This window comes from Carica papaya, chromosome 2 (assembly GCF_054855325.1).
Source record: "Carica papaya isolate Zhongbai chromosome 2, ASM5485532v1, whole genome shotgun sequence".
Taxonomy (NCBI): Eukaryota; Viridiplantae; Streptophyta; class Magnoliopsida; order Brassicales; family Caricaceae; genus Carica; species Carica papaya.
This window is the reverse complement of record NC_142310.1, coordinates 35,738,849-35,756,622: the sequence shown is the minus strand read 5'-3', so window position 1 is coordinate 35,756,622 and position 17,774 is coordinate 35,738,849. Positions and strand designations below refer to the sequence as shown.

At 31.1% G+C, this 17,774-nt stretch overlaps 2 protein-coding genes, 3 non-coding genes and 1 pseudogene across 5 annotated transcripts; 2 read left to right on the top strand and 4 right to left on the bottom strand.

Moving 5' to 3' along the window:
- Window positions 1–2,780: 2,780 nt before the first annotated feature.
- On the top strand, window positions 2,781–7,707 carry NF-YC10 (nuclear factor Y, subunit C10). The gene is made up of 5 exons (XM_022031326.2): window positions 2,781–3,309; window positions 6,074–6,158; window positions 7,107–7,148; window positions 7,242–7,383; window positions 7,471–7,707. Exons 1-4 carry the CDS (start codon window positions 2,821–2,823, stop codon window positions 7,313–7,315), a joined length of 690 nt encoding a protein of 229 aa, XP_021887018.1. The 5' UTR covers window positions 2,781–2,820; the 3' UTR covers window positions 7,316–7,383; window positions 7,471–7,707.
- On the bottom strand, window positions 7,620–8,916 carry LOC110806452 (dehydrodolichyl diphosphate synthase 6 pseudogene; annotated as a pseudogene).
- A 1,918-nt stretch (window positions 8,917–10,834) lies between these two features.
- TRNAK-UUU (transfer RNA lysine (anticodon UUU)) lies at window positions 10,835–10,907 on the bottom strand. The gene has a single exon. It is a non-coding gene; the product is annotated as a tRNA-Lys (tRNA).
- Window positions 10,908–11,190: 283 nt separating this feature from the next.
- TRNAK-UUU (transfer RNA lysine (anticodon UUU)) lies at window positions 11,191–11,263 on the bottom strand. Its single transcript has one exon. It is a non-coding gene; the product is annotated as a tRNA-Lys (tRNA).
- An 845-nt stretch (window positions 11,264–12,108) lies between these two features.
- Window positions 12,109–12,181, bottom strand: TRNAK-UUU (transfer RNA lysine (anticodon UUU)). Its single transcript has one exon. It is a non-coding gene; the product is annotated as a tRNA-Lys (tRNA).
- A 3,914-nt stretch (window positions 12,182–16,095) lies between these two features.
- FLA12 (FASCICLIN-like arabinogalactan-protein 12) lies at window positions 16,096–17,409 on the top strand. The gene has a single exon (XM_022031342.2). The coding sequence runs from the start codon at window positions 16,250–16,252 to the stop codon at window positions 17,000–17,002; it is 753 nt and encodes a 250-aa protein (XP_021887034.1). The 5' UTR covers window positions 16,096–16,249; the 3' UTR covers window positions 17,003–17,409.
- The last annotated feature ends 365 nt before the right edge of the window (window positions 17,410–17,774 follow it).

Here is a 17,774-nt window from a genome sequence, read left to right as displayed (position 1 = left end):
TTTATTAAGAATAATAACTAGACGACTAATTTACAATTAATTTTATTCAATAAAATAGAATCAAAACTCATGACTCGTGAATAAAGCCCAATGAATGTCGGTGGGTGAAGGTCCACCGCGTGCAAGGCTAAGTGAACATGGTTATTGACTTCCACCTTCACATCATCTACTCCGATGGACCCATTAAACAATATCCAAATATTAAATATGGGAGAAAATAACAAATCAATAATGAACATATAATAACCTATGGTATTTTAATATAGTCAAATAAAAAAATATTTAAATTTAATATTATTGATTTTGAACCAAATATCCACGAAATAGGCAAGTCCGCGGTATAGAAATTGCCATAGTATTTCAGTTAATTTTAATCAAAATTATCTAATGGTTGATATTTTTTTATTTACAATAAAGTTTAAGTTTTAATTGGATTGTAAAAATTATTTATATTGTATTATTATTAATATATATGTATTATTTTATAGTTAAATCTAACTAAAAACTGTACTCAAATTGAAATTGAATGACTTATAAATAAAATGTTGCATATAAATTGCGACTATTTGATAAGTGAATAAACAATAATTACTTATATTTTAATATAAAATAATTTAAACTTTATATTAATATTTAAAATTTATAAATTTAAATTTTATTAAAAATGTGTACGGTTCATAATTCTGTAAATATATAACTGATGATAATTTGTATATAATATTTGATATAATGTAATCGAAAATTTAATTTACTAATATATTAATATTACTGTATTAATAATATTGAATTAAATATTAACAAATTTATTATATTTATAAATTAAATAAATGTTATATAGCGGTTATATATATATTTATTATAATAGTTACAATAATTTAAAAAATTAATATAATTTTTTATTTAATAAATTATTATGATTGGAATATTAATAATATAATACTTTATATGAATATGAGTTATGATTAGTGATTATTATTTTTTAGTGGATGTTCAAAAATTAATTTAATTGGATATCTAATGATAATATTAAATACGAGATAAATGGCATTAGCCACTAGTGCTTGGATTTGCCTAGGGTCATTATCCTTAAAAAAAAAAAAACAATTATGCAATGCTAAATTAATGAGTAATTATTAGGTGTTAAGACTTTATAATGATAAGTTGATACACGTAATAAATATAATTATTAATAAAAAATATTTTTAAATAATATAAATAAAATTTAATTTATATTAAGTATATTTATAAATATAATTATATAAGTTATACACCTACATATTAGGTATTTGGTGAGATGTATAATATTTAATCAAAATTGTTTCATTATCTTGATTTATTATATGTTATATTAATTATTAAATTTGAAAATATCATATTTTTTTAAGAAAATATATAATATTTTAATTATATATATATAATTCTTTTTAATTTCAATTATTTTTTTTAATATAAAATGAGATAAAAGTTATAAAATTAAAAAATTACCAAATATATTTTAAGTGAAGAGACATTAATAATATTATTAATAAAAAATTATTAGAAATTATTTAATTTTAATATATATATATATAATTTAATTATAACATACATATTTAATGTATATTTTAAAAACTTTATTTTATGTAATTAATTATTTTAATACATGAATAGTTTAGATAATATAATTAAGAATTAATTATTTAGTAAATGCGAACGTGAAAAAATGAAAACGTAAAAGAGGTGACACCAATTGTTGACTAAGAGTTGGTTCGTTTGGACCAGCATTTGGGCGGTGAATAATTCGGAGCTCGTATGTGACAGGTGTCCCTTTGACAATCTAATCAAATTTCCATGATTGCATTTGAAGAAAAAGAAAAAAGAAAAGAGTGTAATGCTCAATTACATTTATATATAATGTTTAAATCAAATATTAACATATTATAATTATTTTAATTAAAAAAATATACCTAATGTAATAAAATATAATTTAGTATCATAAATTTATTAATATATTAATAAAATAAATTTTAAAGTAATTAATTTAAATATTATAAAATATTAAAAAATTAACAATTAGATTGCCATGCAACTAATAATTCTTTATATTTTTAGATAAATGATGTTACATTTTTTTAGTAATTCATAAACGTTGATATTTATTATAATTTTGTTTCCAATAATTTTTAGTTATGATTTGTCTCTAATATTTTATATACGTTCAAAATTTTATATTATGTGCCAAGGCTTCAAAAAAAATTAATTGTACAATTTAAAATAATTAAAAAATAATTTTTTAAAAATGATTCGTCTAATGTAAATACGAACTCTTTTCTTTTAAATTTTTTTAATTATTTTAAAATTTAAAATAAATTATTTTTAAAATCTTAAAACACGATTTAATTATTTTAATTTTTTTACTAAAAAATAAATGTAAGCTATACTTTTAAAATAAATATAAAATACTTAAAAAATAAATTATAATAAGTAATAAATGTTGAAAATTAATTTAGTAATTTATCTTTTTTCTTTTTGTGGGCTGAAAAGATGCTGGGCTTTACAGTTCTCCCATTCACTTTGTGAAAAAGAGGCCCAACGAAGCGTTGATGGCTGTTGCTTGTCGATTGTCACCTGTGAAGTCATAAAACGCCCCGTTTTGATGGAATTAAGCAAGAAAGGAAATTAACTCTGGTCGGTTGTCACCTGTCAGAGCATAAAACGCTCCGTTTTGATGGAAGGAAATTAACGCTTGTCGGTTGTCACCTGTCAAGGCATAAAACGCCCCGTTTCGATGCAATTAAACAAGAAAGGAAATTAACGCTTTTCCCAGTTTCAGTCCAAGCAATGGCCTCCTTGAAGAAATCCAATGAAGCAAAAGACGATGAGAAGAAGAAGAAGAAGAAAACGACGGGCAGCTCCACCACAAAGCCCACCAGCAAAATAGAGAAGAAGAAAACGAGCTCTACGAAAAATTTAAGGAAGCCAAACCCTAAAACTTGCTCCAACAAGAAGAATAAAGCCACCCAAAATGGCACCGTTGAAGATCCCGTTATCGTTGAAGTTACACCTTCAAGCAGTGACTCAGAGAAAGAGAACGAGGAGGAGCAGAACCCGAAGAGTAATGGAAAGATCACGAAGAATCCGCCAGCTAAGGTCACGAGCCCCAGGAAAAGAAGCAAGAAGGAAAGAGGCGGGGACGAGGGCAACGGTGCAGAGAAAGGGGAGGAGAAGATATGTAAAATTCCTATCAATCGAACCAAGAGGATAATTAAGAGCGAGGATCCTGATTGTCTGATTACTCAAGAGGCTCTTTTCCTGGTCAACAAAGCCACGGTATCTTCTCTTTTTCTTCAGCTATTTTCTATTTGAATACGAATTGTTCGAATTTGATCGCTGATTAGGGTTTCATATTGTCCAAGAACCTAGAATGTATGGTGCATGAACGTGTAATCATGTGTTTGTGCAGTTTACTTACATTTGAGGAATTCGATTAGAAATTGTCTTTGTTTGGAAGAAATGAATTTCATAACGAAATTATAGAACTCATTCTGAGATGGAGTATATATGAAATTGTGCAAGTGTTTTTGAAATTCCGTCAAAGCTCTATGGAACTCATAAAGAAACATGTTAGTATTTTCTCAAATGTATTTTATATATCACAGTTTGTTTCAAACATCAATATTCATTTAAAACTAAATTAATTTGTCATTTCCTTTGCAAAATGAAATGGAATTTTGTTGTTCAATATTCCAAACAGAGCTTGTATTATTTTATGAGCAATTTAGGCTGTGTTTTGAACAAATTAATTCTTTGTAGAATTTATTTGTAGAATTCATTTGGAAATTCACATTTTTTTAACCATGAATTTTAATGGAATTTGTATATTTATGCCTCAATTTTAGTTAAAATTATCTAGGAGCTTAATTTTTATGGTACATGAATGATCTCCTCCATCTCATATCATATGTTCTAAACATACTCTTGGACTTGCTCTTTGTAATTTTCATTTCCCAATTGATATGCATTTCTTTTTGATGTAATGGATAAGTTCGATGAACGAGCAAGCCAAGAGGTAGGTGCAGCTCTGCAAGTAATGCATGCAAGAGGATGCAACTGGCAAAGCAGCCAAGAAAAAGTTTCTTGTCTTTGATATTGTGATATACAACTTATAAGCATCCTGGGTATAAAGTGTGCTTTTCATTTTTCTCCATTTTGTTTCTGCTTGGGGCAGGAGGGTTGGTGGGGAACTTTTTCCAAGTAACTGTTTCCACTTCTTTTTCTCATTACCTTCTTTTAGGATTCTGTTTGCATTAGCTTTTCTCTTTGTCGAGCGTGTTTCTTTTATCATCTATTAATGTATATTATTGTCTTTCGGTTTTGGTGCGGATATTGTGGTTTGTGGACACTGTTAGGCCTAGTTAATGCCCATTTGAGAAAGCTGATGTTTCTGCTGTGATTGATAAAAGGTGCTGCAAGAATAGCTCAATAAAAGTAGTTTTGAAGTGAGAGTTATATAGAGTTTGAGACAAGTTTTGTAGAAAATGTTGTCAATGTTAAAAGCAACGCTATTTTGTTTTGTTAATTGCCAAAGATGATTACTAAAATTTGGTCTATTCTACAAAAACATGATTTCATATTGGAATATACAAAAATATGGCTAAGTAAACGTTGATTGTCAACAGAAGTAAAGTTTGCTAAATTTGGAATGAAACACCCAAATTACCATTTTTTATTTTGACCCTTCTTCCCCGGAATCCATCATCTTTCTCTAGCTAACCATCAGCTTCTGTTCTCCTGCCATAATTCTTCCACCAAATCAGCAGCTTATATTCACCAAATAAATTAGTTCTTCTCACTTTTGCCATCATCTCACGGCAGCAGTTGGTTCTCTCATGGTTGCAAACTTTTTCTTTTTGCAACCTGCCATTACCACTGCTCTGAAGGTTGAGATTCAGGCCTAAATTCGAAGTTCACCTTCACAATCTTGAGGATTTCCTTGTTGGGAATCTTTCCAGTCCCTCATATGTTCAGAAAGATTGATATTTTACAGCGAGAGTTCTCTTTGGCTTCTCTTTGTGGCCTCCAAGATCTGATTTATAGCAGCAAAGTCATAGCCAACTGAATATATATTTACAAAAGTGAGGCAAAACCCACCTTTTCTTTGTTATGTTTATTGTGTGTTTTTTTAAATATTTGAACATTTGTTTTGTGGTTGCATTTTGTTTTTAATCATAATATCAAGTGAGTGAGTTTGTGGTAATGAGGTAAATCTAAACGTGGGTCATCACGAACTTTGTGCAAGAAGGAAAAGGTATTGTAATAATGAGGAAGAAGAATGTTATCTTTTGTTATCAATACTATTTTCTCCATCCCTATTTCTTGCTTGGCCGCCACCACAGGACTTCACACTCCTTCTTCTTTGATTCGTCTTCTTCTTCTTCTTCTTCCTCTTTTTTGGTTCAGTCCTTCCAGGTGCAAAACCAGACTGATATATAAGTATGGTTCAATATAATATTAAGCAGATAACTTTTGGTGCCAAATGGGAAGGGGAAAGTGTTTTATGGTAAGAGAGCTTGGGTTGAAGGGTGGGATGATTTGGTCATTTTTACCAAGTTCTTTTTTTCCCCTTTAGCTATTAAGTTTAAGGCTGTTGAGTATCTTTTTTTTCAGTTATGTTTTCGGAACATAAATTTAAAATGTGTATAAGAACTATTCATTTTTCTTATATAGTTTGAATACGAAGTTATGCTTTTATATAGTAGATTAAACCTTAGTAACATTCTTGTAATTTGCCCTTAAATCAACGCACTTCTATTTAAAGATGCTTGTCTTTTCATAGCAAAAGCTTTAGCTGAAAGCCTAGCAAAATAAGCTTTGAGTCCCTGTGCAGAAACTTTTCTCCAGAAAATTTGTTTCCTATATTTTTTTTCATGGATTCTCTCTCCAGTAATATACAATTATCAGTTAAATAATAATTATAATTTCTAATGATGTTGTTGTTGTTGTTGTTGTTATTATTATTATCTGACTCTCCATTTTTCCCATTTTGGACTTGTAAAGTTTATAGATTGTGCTCTCATAGTCTTGAACAATGCAGGAGATGCTGATTGAGAAATTTTGTGAAGATGCTTATAAGTGTTCTGTTGAGGATCGCAAGAAAAATCTACATTACAAGCACCTATGTAATCTCCCTTTTGATACTCATTTCCAATTTTTAGGCTATTAAATATCAGCTGTTATCTGAGTCTGCACTTCATGTTCAATTATTACCTTCTCCTCCTAATACCTGTTGTTGAGATTTACTTTGACCTGTAATATTTACCATACAGCTTCGTCAAAAAGGAATTTTTGTAGTGCAGCTTAACACATTGTCAGCATGAACTGGAGCATCTAATGGTGTTATGGAAAAGTTGCCTTCCTGATAAATCATAATCTAATCAACTTTTCTTCCCTGATATCTATTGTAGCTTTGGTTTAATTCCTTTCCAGTTCCTACCTTATTCTTGCACCTAATTACCAAATTAATTTTGATAGGAACAATTGCATTATAGTTCCATATTTGAACTAGTTCTGCTTTGTTGAGTTGGTTCAAACATAAAAAATATTATCTAGATTTACCTATCAAAGATTAGTTTAGTAATTACCTGAAGGAATGAGTAGGAAATGAATAAGAATTGAAGCACAAAGGACTTTAATTTTTTGGGTTATCATATGAGAACATTTGTTCCAATAGTATTTTGAGTGCACTGCATCCTGTTGATTTGATTAGTAAGAGAGAGGTTTCATCAAATGTTGCTCTTATGATTTAGAGTTTACCTGTAAATTTGATCTAAAGTTGTCACTGTGTTCCTTGAGATTTAATATTCTGCTTGTGCACATTTTCACCTGCTAGAAACATAATGTAGTTTTAGCCTTGAGATATGCTCAGTGGGTTAGGAATTCCATTTAAAACAGGTAAAATGAATTAACTGTGTAACTTGGTGGGTGTCAGTTCTTTCTTCTTTTCCTTATGCGCTCATTATTAGACAAATAAATTGGTTAATAATGTGATGGAATAATGTAAGGTTACTTACAAAATATGGTTACATGCATAGAAAAATTGATATTGAAATTCTCATTTGTTGTTTCAGCATCAGTTGTAAGTAAAGAGACTAGATATGAATTTCTTTCAGGTACTTTTCACCTATTTCCCATCTTGTCTTTACTCATTCTCTCATTTAAATATCTGGTTTTGCAAACTTGTCATATTTATCTTGCATATGCAGATTTTGTTCCTGAAAAGGTAACGGCAGAAGATGCATTGGCACAGAGCAAATTAGCTGAGAGAGGAGCTGGATAGGACCTCTTTCTTCGGTAACCTGGATAGAAGCTGAGAAACATGATACTGCAGACAATAGTCTTTCCTTGGTAGGTTGGAATGAGTTTTATGTTTTTGTCTACCAAAAGCTTATATTGCTTAAAGAAATTGCAATTTTTTTTCCTTTTCATTTGCAGGTGTAGATTGAATTGAAGAGCTAACAGATCTTACTCTTAATAGTGTCCAACCATCGGGCACTGATTGACCCGCCTCTTTGTAATTGGATTTTTTGAATGTATGGCTAAAGAAATCAAAATAGATGTTAAAGAAAAAAAAACAAATCGGATGAAAAGGAGAGTTGCCTTTCACTTTATTCTAAATTAAAGTTACTGATTTTCTTTCTATTAAATGCTTAAATTTGAAAGTTTCTGCAATCTTGTAGTTTAAACATTTGACTAATTTGCGAATGCTGCTGAAAAACCTCTGTGCACTTCCTAGAAGATTTTAACAAGAGGGTACTTTTCTGTGGTGTGAGAATGTTGTGCATCTACGGCTGCTTCTTTTTCTTTTCCAGGTAAGAATGAGCTCGCTGGAAGTTCAATACTGCCCACACCAAGTGTCGTAAACCAATTTCTGGCCACAATGAGTTTGTTGAGTACAACAAGCAGTTAGGGGTCTGCCAGAGTAGGAAATTGCTCAGGCGATTCTCACCTGTTCGGATTAGGATGTCGGGATCCGGAGCTACTGCCATGAACATTTCCCGCTCTACGTCCACCAGTTTTACATTATCTTGATGCATCCATTCATGTCCTGCATATTTGTTTTCACTATCGCAGGCTTCTTTGGATTTCATCGTAATCGCATGTGATATATCCAATTTACCCTTGCAGGACTTTTCAACAGCACCAATGATCTCATTGGTAGACGTATAAGCTACACAAACCAAGATTGTGGCCTTAGTGTTGTTTTTAGTAGCTATCATTGCCTTCTCAGCTGCAGCCCTGACAGGTTCACTCAATAGTTTGAGGTTACCTATGAAAATCACCCTCACTCCATATTGTCCTGCAAGATGACCTTCCTTGAGCAGCAATTCTATCTTCTCCAGCATCAGGTCCATTAACAATTGAACCTCGTCGGGGCGCCTATGGAAATTATCGATGCTAAATGCGTAGATTGTGATGTACTTGACTCCAAGTTCGCCGCAGTATTTAAGCATGGCCATGAGCGCCAAGAACCCGGCTCTGTGGCCAGCGCCTTCCGAAGTAAGTTGTTCCTTCCTGGCATACCTCCTGTTTCCGTCCATGATGAATGCAATATGATTTGGAATTGCAGCTTGGGAAAGTACCTTAAAAATACATCTTCTCATGTGAAGACCTGGAAATCTGAATACTTGGGGAAACCTATTTCCTTCTCCCTCTTCCATTTCTGTTGAGTGTATGAGACTGCCAACGGGGATTTTGATGTAAGTATAAGAAGAGATTTCTTGGTGGGTCATGCTCAAAGAATGAGCGAAGTAAAAGGAGAAAATTGCTGCTATAATTCTGCAAAAAAAGATGAGCGTAGGCAACTGTTACACTTCTTTTTTTAAGTTAAAACTGAAACTATGGCTGCGTTTATCTTGCAATCCAGGGGTCCTCGTTACCTTACTCCGGCAGATTTGCAGGGTTAAAAGATGAGAGAGCTTTTAGCTAAGCTAAAAATCTGATATTTACTTTTGACGATTGAGTTTGACATGAATTATAATTTATCAAATTTGAGACTTTTAAACTATATAGTTCAACCTAAAATTGAGTTATATTTGGTTCAAATTATACCTTATACATATATGTATTAAAAATTACAAACACGATAAATATGTTATTTCAATAAATTATGATAAAAGTAGGTTGACCTATTTGAGCTCAACCTACTTTTGAATTATATAGTGGGTTTAGTTCACCATATGCAAGAATTATATTGGACCCACATATCACATATTGAGTTTGATACAAATCATATTTTTTTAAATTTGAGACGTAGTAAATTATGTAAACTTAACTTAAGCTCAATATAAGTTTGAGTTTTATTATTATATTCAGTTAACAAGATAAATATGTCATTTTAACAAATTACAACGCTCAACTTAAGTTTTAATTTTATTGTTAAGTTTAGTTCGAATTATGCAATCAAACTTACTACCACGTGATCAGAAGCCAGATACTTAATATATATATATATATATATTCTTTTCATAAATTATGATGCCATATGTGGAAATCAAATTCACGACCACATGGTTAAAAGTTATGCGCTCTATAAGCTGAGGTAAGATGGTTTTATAGTGAATTATACCATCAGATGTAGTTCGAATTATGGTTATTATATATTAAAAACTATGAATAAAATAAATATATTATTTTAACAAATTATAAAACCATATGCAAGAATCGTATTGGACTCACTACTATATGGATAAAGGAAGATAAGGCATTAATTTAAACTAAGCATATAACATCCAATTTTATTGTTTGAGTTTGACACAAATTATATTCTTTCAAATTTGATACTTGTAAATCATGTAAAGTTAATGTGAACTCAATCGAAGTTTGAGTTATATTATTAATTTTGTTTGAATTGTACCTTATATATATATATATATATTAAAAATTACAAACAAGATAAATATATCATTTCAACAAATTATAACATTATATGTAAAAGTCGAACTCACATGAGCTCAACTTTGGTTTTAGTTTTATTGTCAGGTTATCATATTTTTTCAAATTTAATACTTGTAAATTATGTAAAGTTAACTTGAGCTTAATCGAAGTTTGAGTTATATTATTAGATTTGGTTCGAATTATACCTTATATATATATATATATATAGTAAAAATTACAAACAAGACAAATATGTCATTTCAACAAATTATTACGTTATATGTAAAAATCGAACTCACATGAGCTCAACTTAAGTTTTATATATTGCAAATCAAACCTACTACCACGTGATTATAAGCCAATACTTGATAAATATATTCTTTTCACAAATTATGACGCCATTTGTGGGAATCAAACCCACGACTATATGGTTAAAATGCATGCGCTCTACCAGCTGAGTTAAGATAACTCTACAGTGAATTGTATCGTCAAGTGTAGTTCGAATTATGTTTATTATATATTAAAAATTATGAATAAAATAAATATGTTATTTCAACAAATTATAAGATCATATGCAGGAATCGTATTGGACCAATGACCACATGAATTAAGGAAGAGAGGACATTTAGTTAAGCTAAACGCATGACATCTAATTTCATTGTTTGAGTTTGACACAAATCATATTTTTTTCAAATTTGAGACTTGTAAATTACGTAAAGTTAACTTGAGCTTAATCGAATGTTGAGTTATATTATTAGATTTGGTTATATTATACCTTATATATATATATTAAAAATTATAAACAAGATAAATAAATCATTTATAATGCTATATATGAAAATCAAACTCACATGAACTCAACTTAAGTTTTAGTTTTATTGTCACCATATACTTGATAAATATATTTTTTCACAAATTATGACGCCATCTATGGGAATCGAACCCACGACCACATGGTTAAAAGCCATGCGCTCTACCAATTGAGCTAAGATGGCTCCACAACGTATTATATTATCAAGTTTAGTTCGAATTATGTTTATTATATATTAAAAATTATGAATAAAATAAGTATGTTATTTCAACAAATTATAAAATCATATGTAAGAATCGTATTGGGCCCACGACCACATGGATAAAGGAAGCGAGGGCATTTAACTAAGCTAAATACATGACATCTAATTTCATTATTTGAGTTTGACAAAAATCATATAATGTTATATGTGAAAATCAAACTAAAAAATCAGATACTTGACAAATATATTTTTTCACAAATTATGACGTCATCTGTGGGAATCAAACCCACGACCACATGGTTAAAAGCCATGCGCTCTACCAACTGAGCTAAGATGGCTCCACAACGTATTATATTATCAGGTTTAGTTCGAATTATGTTTATTATATATTAAAAATTATGAATAAAATAAGTATGTTATTTCAACAAATTATAAGATCATATGTAAGAATCGTATTGGGCCCATGACCACATGAATAAAGGAAGCTAGGGCATTTAACTAAGCTAAATACATGACATCTAATTTCATTATTTGAGTTTGACAAAAATCATATTTTTTTCAAAATTGAGACTTGTAAATTATGTAAACTTAACTTGAACTCAATCTAAGTTTGAGTTATAAATTCAACAATATATATATATATTGCAAATATGCAAATCAAACCTACTACCACAACTACATGGTTAAAAGCCATGCGCTCTACCAGCTGAGCTAAGGTGGCTAAGGTGGCTCTACAGTGAATTAGATTGTCAGGTCTAGATTATATATTAAAAACTATTAATAAAATAAATATGTTATCTAAGCAAATTATAAGACCATATATAGGAATTGTATTGAACCCACGACCACATGGATAAAGAAGATGGGGCATTTAGCTAAGTTAAACATATGACATTTAATTTCATTGTTTGAGTTTGATACAAATTATATTTTTTTAAAAATTTGAGACTTGTAAATTACGTAAACTTAACTTGAGCTCAACCGAAGTTTGAGTTATATTATTATATTTGATTTGAATTATACATTATATATACATATTAAAAATTACAAAAAAAATATGTCATTTCAATAAATTATAATGTTATCTATAAAAATCTTATGCGTATTATATGTTAAAAACTATAAACTATATGTACTATCAAAAAAGTAACACTTGATAAATATATTTTTTCTCAAATTGAGACGCCATCTGTGGGAATCGAACCCACGACCACATGGTTAAAAGCCATGCGCTCTACCAGCTGAGCTAAGATGGCTCTACAATGGTTAGTGCCAAAGAGTTGCCTACTAAATAGATATACACATATATACATATTTATTAGAGACCATATGTACAAAATGCAATTGCATCTTGATAAATTGTAACACCATTGATAGGAATCAAATCCACATTTGCATATAAATAGATAAAACATCAATGTCACAATTATATTTAGTAATGGTCAGTTTGAGTTTGGGATCAATTCAAAACAAAAAAACTAAAAAACTAAAGTAACGTGTAATACTCGGACCCAAAATTTGGTTCGTGATTAATTTTAAAATGAAAAAAATATATATAAAATATAATTTTTAATTTTGTTTAATGTAAAATTAGAAAAAAAAAAGTGGATGATGAAATTGAAAATAATTTTGAAAAAAAATAAGTGAAAAATTGGATTCGATTGGTATTTTTGAAAAAAAAAATAGAAACTGGGGGGTCAAAATACAATTTTTTTAAAAAAACGTCACATAAAACTGCACAATCAGCAGTCCCGACGAACCGGAGTGTGTCGCGTGGTAGGGCACGTTGACTCGATGCCACGTGAGAGGCCACGCCACGCTGGCAATCCGCGTGCCCACGATCGGACGGCTCGAATGCATTCCCGTACGCGTGGATGGTCTGGATCATTTCCCTCCTCATGTGCGATCGAACGGTCACGATTAAAAGTGATGAACGACCCAAATTCGTTCTTTCTTTAAACACGATCGTACGGTTCAAATCAAATCACAATAAATGGCCCAAATTTAAGAGAGATAGGTATAAATATCTAATTTTATACCGAACCCAAACCCTAGCCGCCAGCCCTGCACCAGGAAGGGAGCCGACCGTCGCCCCCCACCGCGTTGAAGCCACCTCCAACCACCAAAAAAGGTAAAAATTCTTATATTCGCTCGAAATTTGATTTTAAACACCCCCATGACTAAATCAGAGCAAAAAGAATGGCGCATAAGCTACAAATCGTGGGTAAAGCCCGGTGCCGCCGTCACAGAAAAAACCAAAAATCACCTCCGATGAGCCTCTTTCTGTTTCCCGTTTCGTGCGATTTTTTCACCATTGTGTTCACTGTTATGTTTTCTATAGGTTGATCGAAGAAAAATGCACAGTCGAGAAAAACGCAGAGCCATCGCACTAAAAAATTCCGTTGCTGGTAGGTTTTTATTTTTTAATTTTTTTCGGCCAACCGAGACCCCTTAACGTGTTTTCTTGCAGGGATGAGTATAAAACCGGTCGAAATCGGTCAAAACTAGCCGAAAACAACCAGTCCGAGATAAACCGCTACCGCAGACGGTGGTGTCATCGTGCCTAAATTCTAAAATTGGACAAAAAATATTTTAACACCGATTTTGGATTTTTTGTGGTATTTTTAGGTATGTGAAGTGTGTTTTAATCTCCGCAGAAAAACTCAAGAAACTCGGAGACCGCTAGTAGGCGTAGTAGAAGGTTCAGTATTTCGGACATTGATTCGGATAAAAATCTATCTCCTTATTTCATGTTATAAAATTAAAGTCTAATTATAAATAATACGGTATTTTGTATAATTTAAAAATTTTCGATAATTAATTACAGGTTACTTATAGAGCAAAAACCAATTATTTATTACTGTTTTTCTTATTTTAAATGATTGTTTGATTTTACGATTTTAAATGCATGATAATACACTGGAATTGGTAAGATGATTCGGTTGTATTTCCTTGATTCATGTATTGTTTGTCTTGCATGATTTACAGTTAAATTGTAAAAATAAAAATTTAATGTAAACAAAAAATTGCTTGGTCAAGTAAATGAATGAAATGGTTATCCTACTGGATATCCTAGGAGATGGTAGACGGACCGAGTACATAGAAAATTCTACCGTGAACGTTACCTCATACCGAACGAGGTATCGATGAATGATATTTTTAATGCTCATATCGGACGGGGTATGAGGACGGTCCGATTCACCCTCATACCGGACAAAGTATTGAGAGATTGTACTTTTGGCGGTCATATTGGACGTAGTATGGGGACGGCCGGTTAGTTAACAAGTTTTATTATAGGTTCACGCATAATGAGACATCCCTACAGACCTCCAGTAATATCAGTAAACAAATAAAAAGAAAAAATTGTTGTTCTGGCTAATTGAATATGAAATTATGATATTGTTTGTGTTATTGCTTCTATAGATCGATTTTTAAAAATCTCGCTACGTTAAGTATGTACTAAATGATTTTATTGATGATAAAAGAATTTACTTAATTTAAGAGTTTTATTAGTTGTTTTTATGATTTTTACCAACTTTTATTTCTGTATCGGTGAGTAGTGTGATATTCTTATTAAACTAGTGTAACTCACCATTTTATTAACCATTTTAGATCAAGAAAACCAAGATTCAGATCCCGATGAACAAGGAGATTGTGAATAGTTCACCACCCGAACTCCCTTCAAAGGCTAATAAAGATCGTCCTATGATACCTAATTGCTTACTTTTCATTTATTTCTTAATTTTTCGTTTTTTCTTTTAGAATGATCATTCTCATATTCCTATTAAGTATTCTAAATTATTGTGTAAGAAATATAAATTCTAATTCTATTATTTCGCTTTCGCATTCAATGTGTAATTTATTTTTTTTAAGTCGCAGGTCGTTACATAACAGACGAAAATTGAAATAAGTTTGAATAAGTTAGAAATTATACAATATTTAATAGAAATAAAGATAAATATTACATTTTATTATTGTTAGCAGTGGATTTATAAATAAAAAAAGAGTGTTTGGAGAGAAAATATAGAATGGAACAGGGAGGCATATCAATTTTTAGCTGGAGACTCCAATCACCGTTGATATCGCCAGAAGATTTGGTGGTGGTGGGCCATATGGGCCCAACTAACCAACACACCAAATCTTTCCATCAACAAAATTGCCGTAACAACATAAACTTGTTTCTTAAGAATGTGGCAACAAACCCTAAAAAACCCAAACATTTCACCCCAAAGTACATAAAATTACAATTTAAAAGCAAAGCAATCATCATTCACCATATTATCTTTTATATACATACACACACGCATATATATATATACACACACCCACACCACCCACACACACACACACACACACACATATATATATATACACACACACACCCACACCACCCACTTTATCAAATCACCCATTCCTCTGTCTTTCCTGCCTTTTCAAGCAATCTAGTTTTATATGTAGATATAATATATTATATTATTTTCTTTTCATGATGGGTTTATATAAATAATTAATCTCAAATAATTACTTAACTAAAGTTTTCCAAATCGAATCTTAAATATTGTGTGATTATTTTATTTAAATTTCTCTAAAAGAAAGATCTAGTGACCTTGTGCTTAATCCATGTTTCCCTTACAAAGTGTTTTGTTTCTTTATACAAGTTTTTGAGTCAAATAAATTTGTGCATCACAAAGTAAAATGGTAAATCCCTTAGAATTAATTATTTAACATAATATTACACAAGAAAATTGTATTTAACAAGTAATTAGATCTAATTTTATTTTATTTCAAATTAATAAATCTTAGTTATTGATATATAAAACTTATAAATTTAATGTATAATTGAATCAAATTTACATATATATATGTGTATATAATTTCACAATGATAAATTTATATCCTCACATGCTAAGAACAAATAGTAAAAATACCCAATTTAAATTAAATATAAAATTAACTAAAAATTAAAATTTTATCTTCTTTCTAACTTTTTTTTTTATCATATTTATACAAATTCTTATTCATATTTTATAAAACTTGGAATAAACCAAAATCAATTAAAAAATAAAAAATCCATTACTAAAATAAGAATATAATATTAAATAATTTCACTAATCACAAATTAGAGAATCATACCAATCTTTTTCTCCTCTAGCTAACCCTTATGATTACCCTGTACCTTTCCATAATCATAACAGCTAAGGTTTTGCTAACTGAAACTTCACACTTCACCTACCTCTTCCTCACTCATCAATAAAACCCTTCCTTCCTCTCTCCCATTTCATCAAACACTTTCTGTAACACTCCCATTTCTTACTCATCCAACAATGGCGACCATCCACAAAAACACTCTTCCTTTCACTCTCTCCATCCTCTTCTTCCTCCTCCTCCACTCCACCAAAACCCTATCCCAAACTCCCGCCGTCGCCCCGGCACCTCCCGGCCCCACAAACGTCACCAAGATCCTCGAAAAAGCCGGTCAATTCACCACCCTCATCCGGCTACTCAAGGCTACCGGCGAGTCTGACCGCCTCATCGGCGAGCTCAACAACTCCAACAACGGTATGACCATCTTCGCTCCTAGCGACAACGCCTTCTCTAGCCTCAAAGCCGGAACTCTCAACACCTTGACAAGCCAGCAACAGTCGGAGCTGGTTCAGTTCCATATGATCCCTACTTTTATATCCTCCCAAGGTTTCCAGACTGTTAGTAATCCGTTGAGGACGGAAGCTGGAGACAGCGGAGACGATCATTTTCCTCTTAATGTGACCACTACGGGGAATAGTGTGAATTTAACGTCTGGGTTGACGAACACTAGCGTTTCTGGAACTGTTTATAGTGATGGGCAGGTCGCGATTTATCAGATCGACCAAGTTCTTAAACCCGTACAGATCTTTGATCCCAGGCCGCCGGCGCCGGCTCCGGCACCGGATAAGACTGAGGAGAAGAAGAAGAAGAAGAAAGTGGCGGCGGAGCCTAGTGATTCGGCGGATGTTGCTGGCGCCGTGAGTCTTATTAGTTCCATGCACAGGGTCGTGTTGTTTGGATTTATTGGTGTTTTTGCAGGATTTTATTTGTAACGAAAAAAAAAAAAAAAAAAAAAAATATATTAGCGGCGGGGTCCATTTGGCGTGGTGATATGCATGATTTGATGGACGGTGGTGATCCATTGACGGTGGTGATGATGGTCAAGCGGGTGGGTGAGGTGAGTGCTTTGCAAATCATGTTGCCACGTGGTCTCTCCGGTTCGGTCAATGTTTTTAATGCAAGAGTCGGTCAATGTTTTTAAGGTCTATTTTTTGGAAGAAAAAAAAAATCTTGTATTTTTTAATTTACATTTTTTTTCAATTTTCTTTCAGCTTGAATGTAATTTTGAATTTATTTTTTAATATTTTTCTCTGTGAAATTGGATATTTTAGTATTGTACTGCATTTTTTTTATGGATAATGATTGACCATTTAATATATATTTTTGTGATCTATCCAAATATTTAGCTTAATTACGAGAAAATTTGTATCTATACATATATCTCATCCTATCTCCAAATAAATTTGTGCCAACTTTTTAATTTTTTAAAATTATATTCCTATATATACATATCAATATACTAATATATATATATATATATATATAAAGAAAATCTATAAAGCATCCTTTTGTATCTAATGATCAATTATTTCCCCAATAGTTAGCCTTTCTTTTTCTCCAAAGGCAAAGAGACTCTTTGCCTTTCAAAATCACTACAGCCAGATGAGTTTTTCACTTTGGCCCCACTTAATAAATGACTAATTACCACTTTCAACTTTTAAGTATTAACTTTTTTCTCATTACAAAAATTAATTTAAAATATAA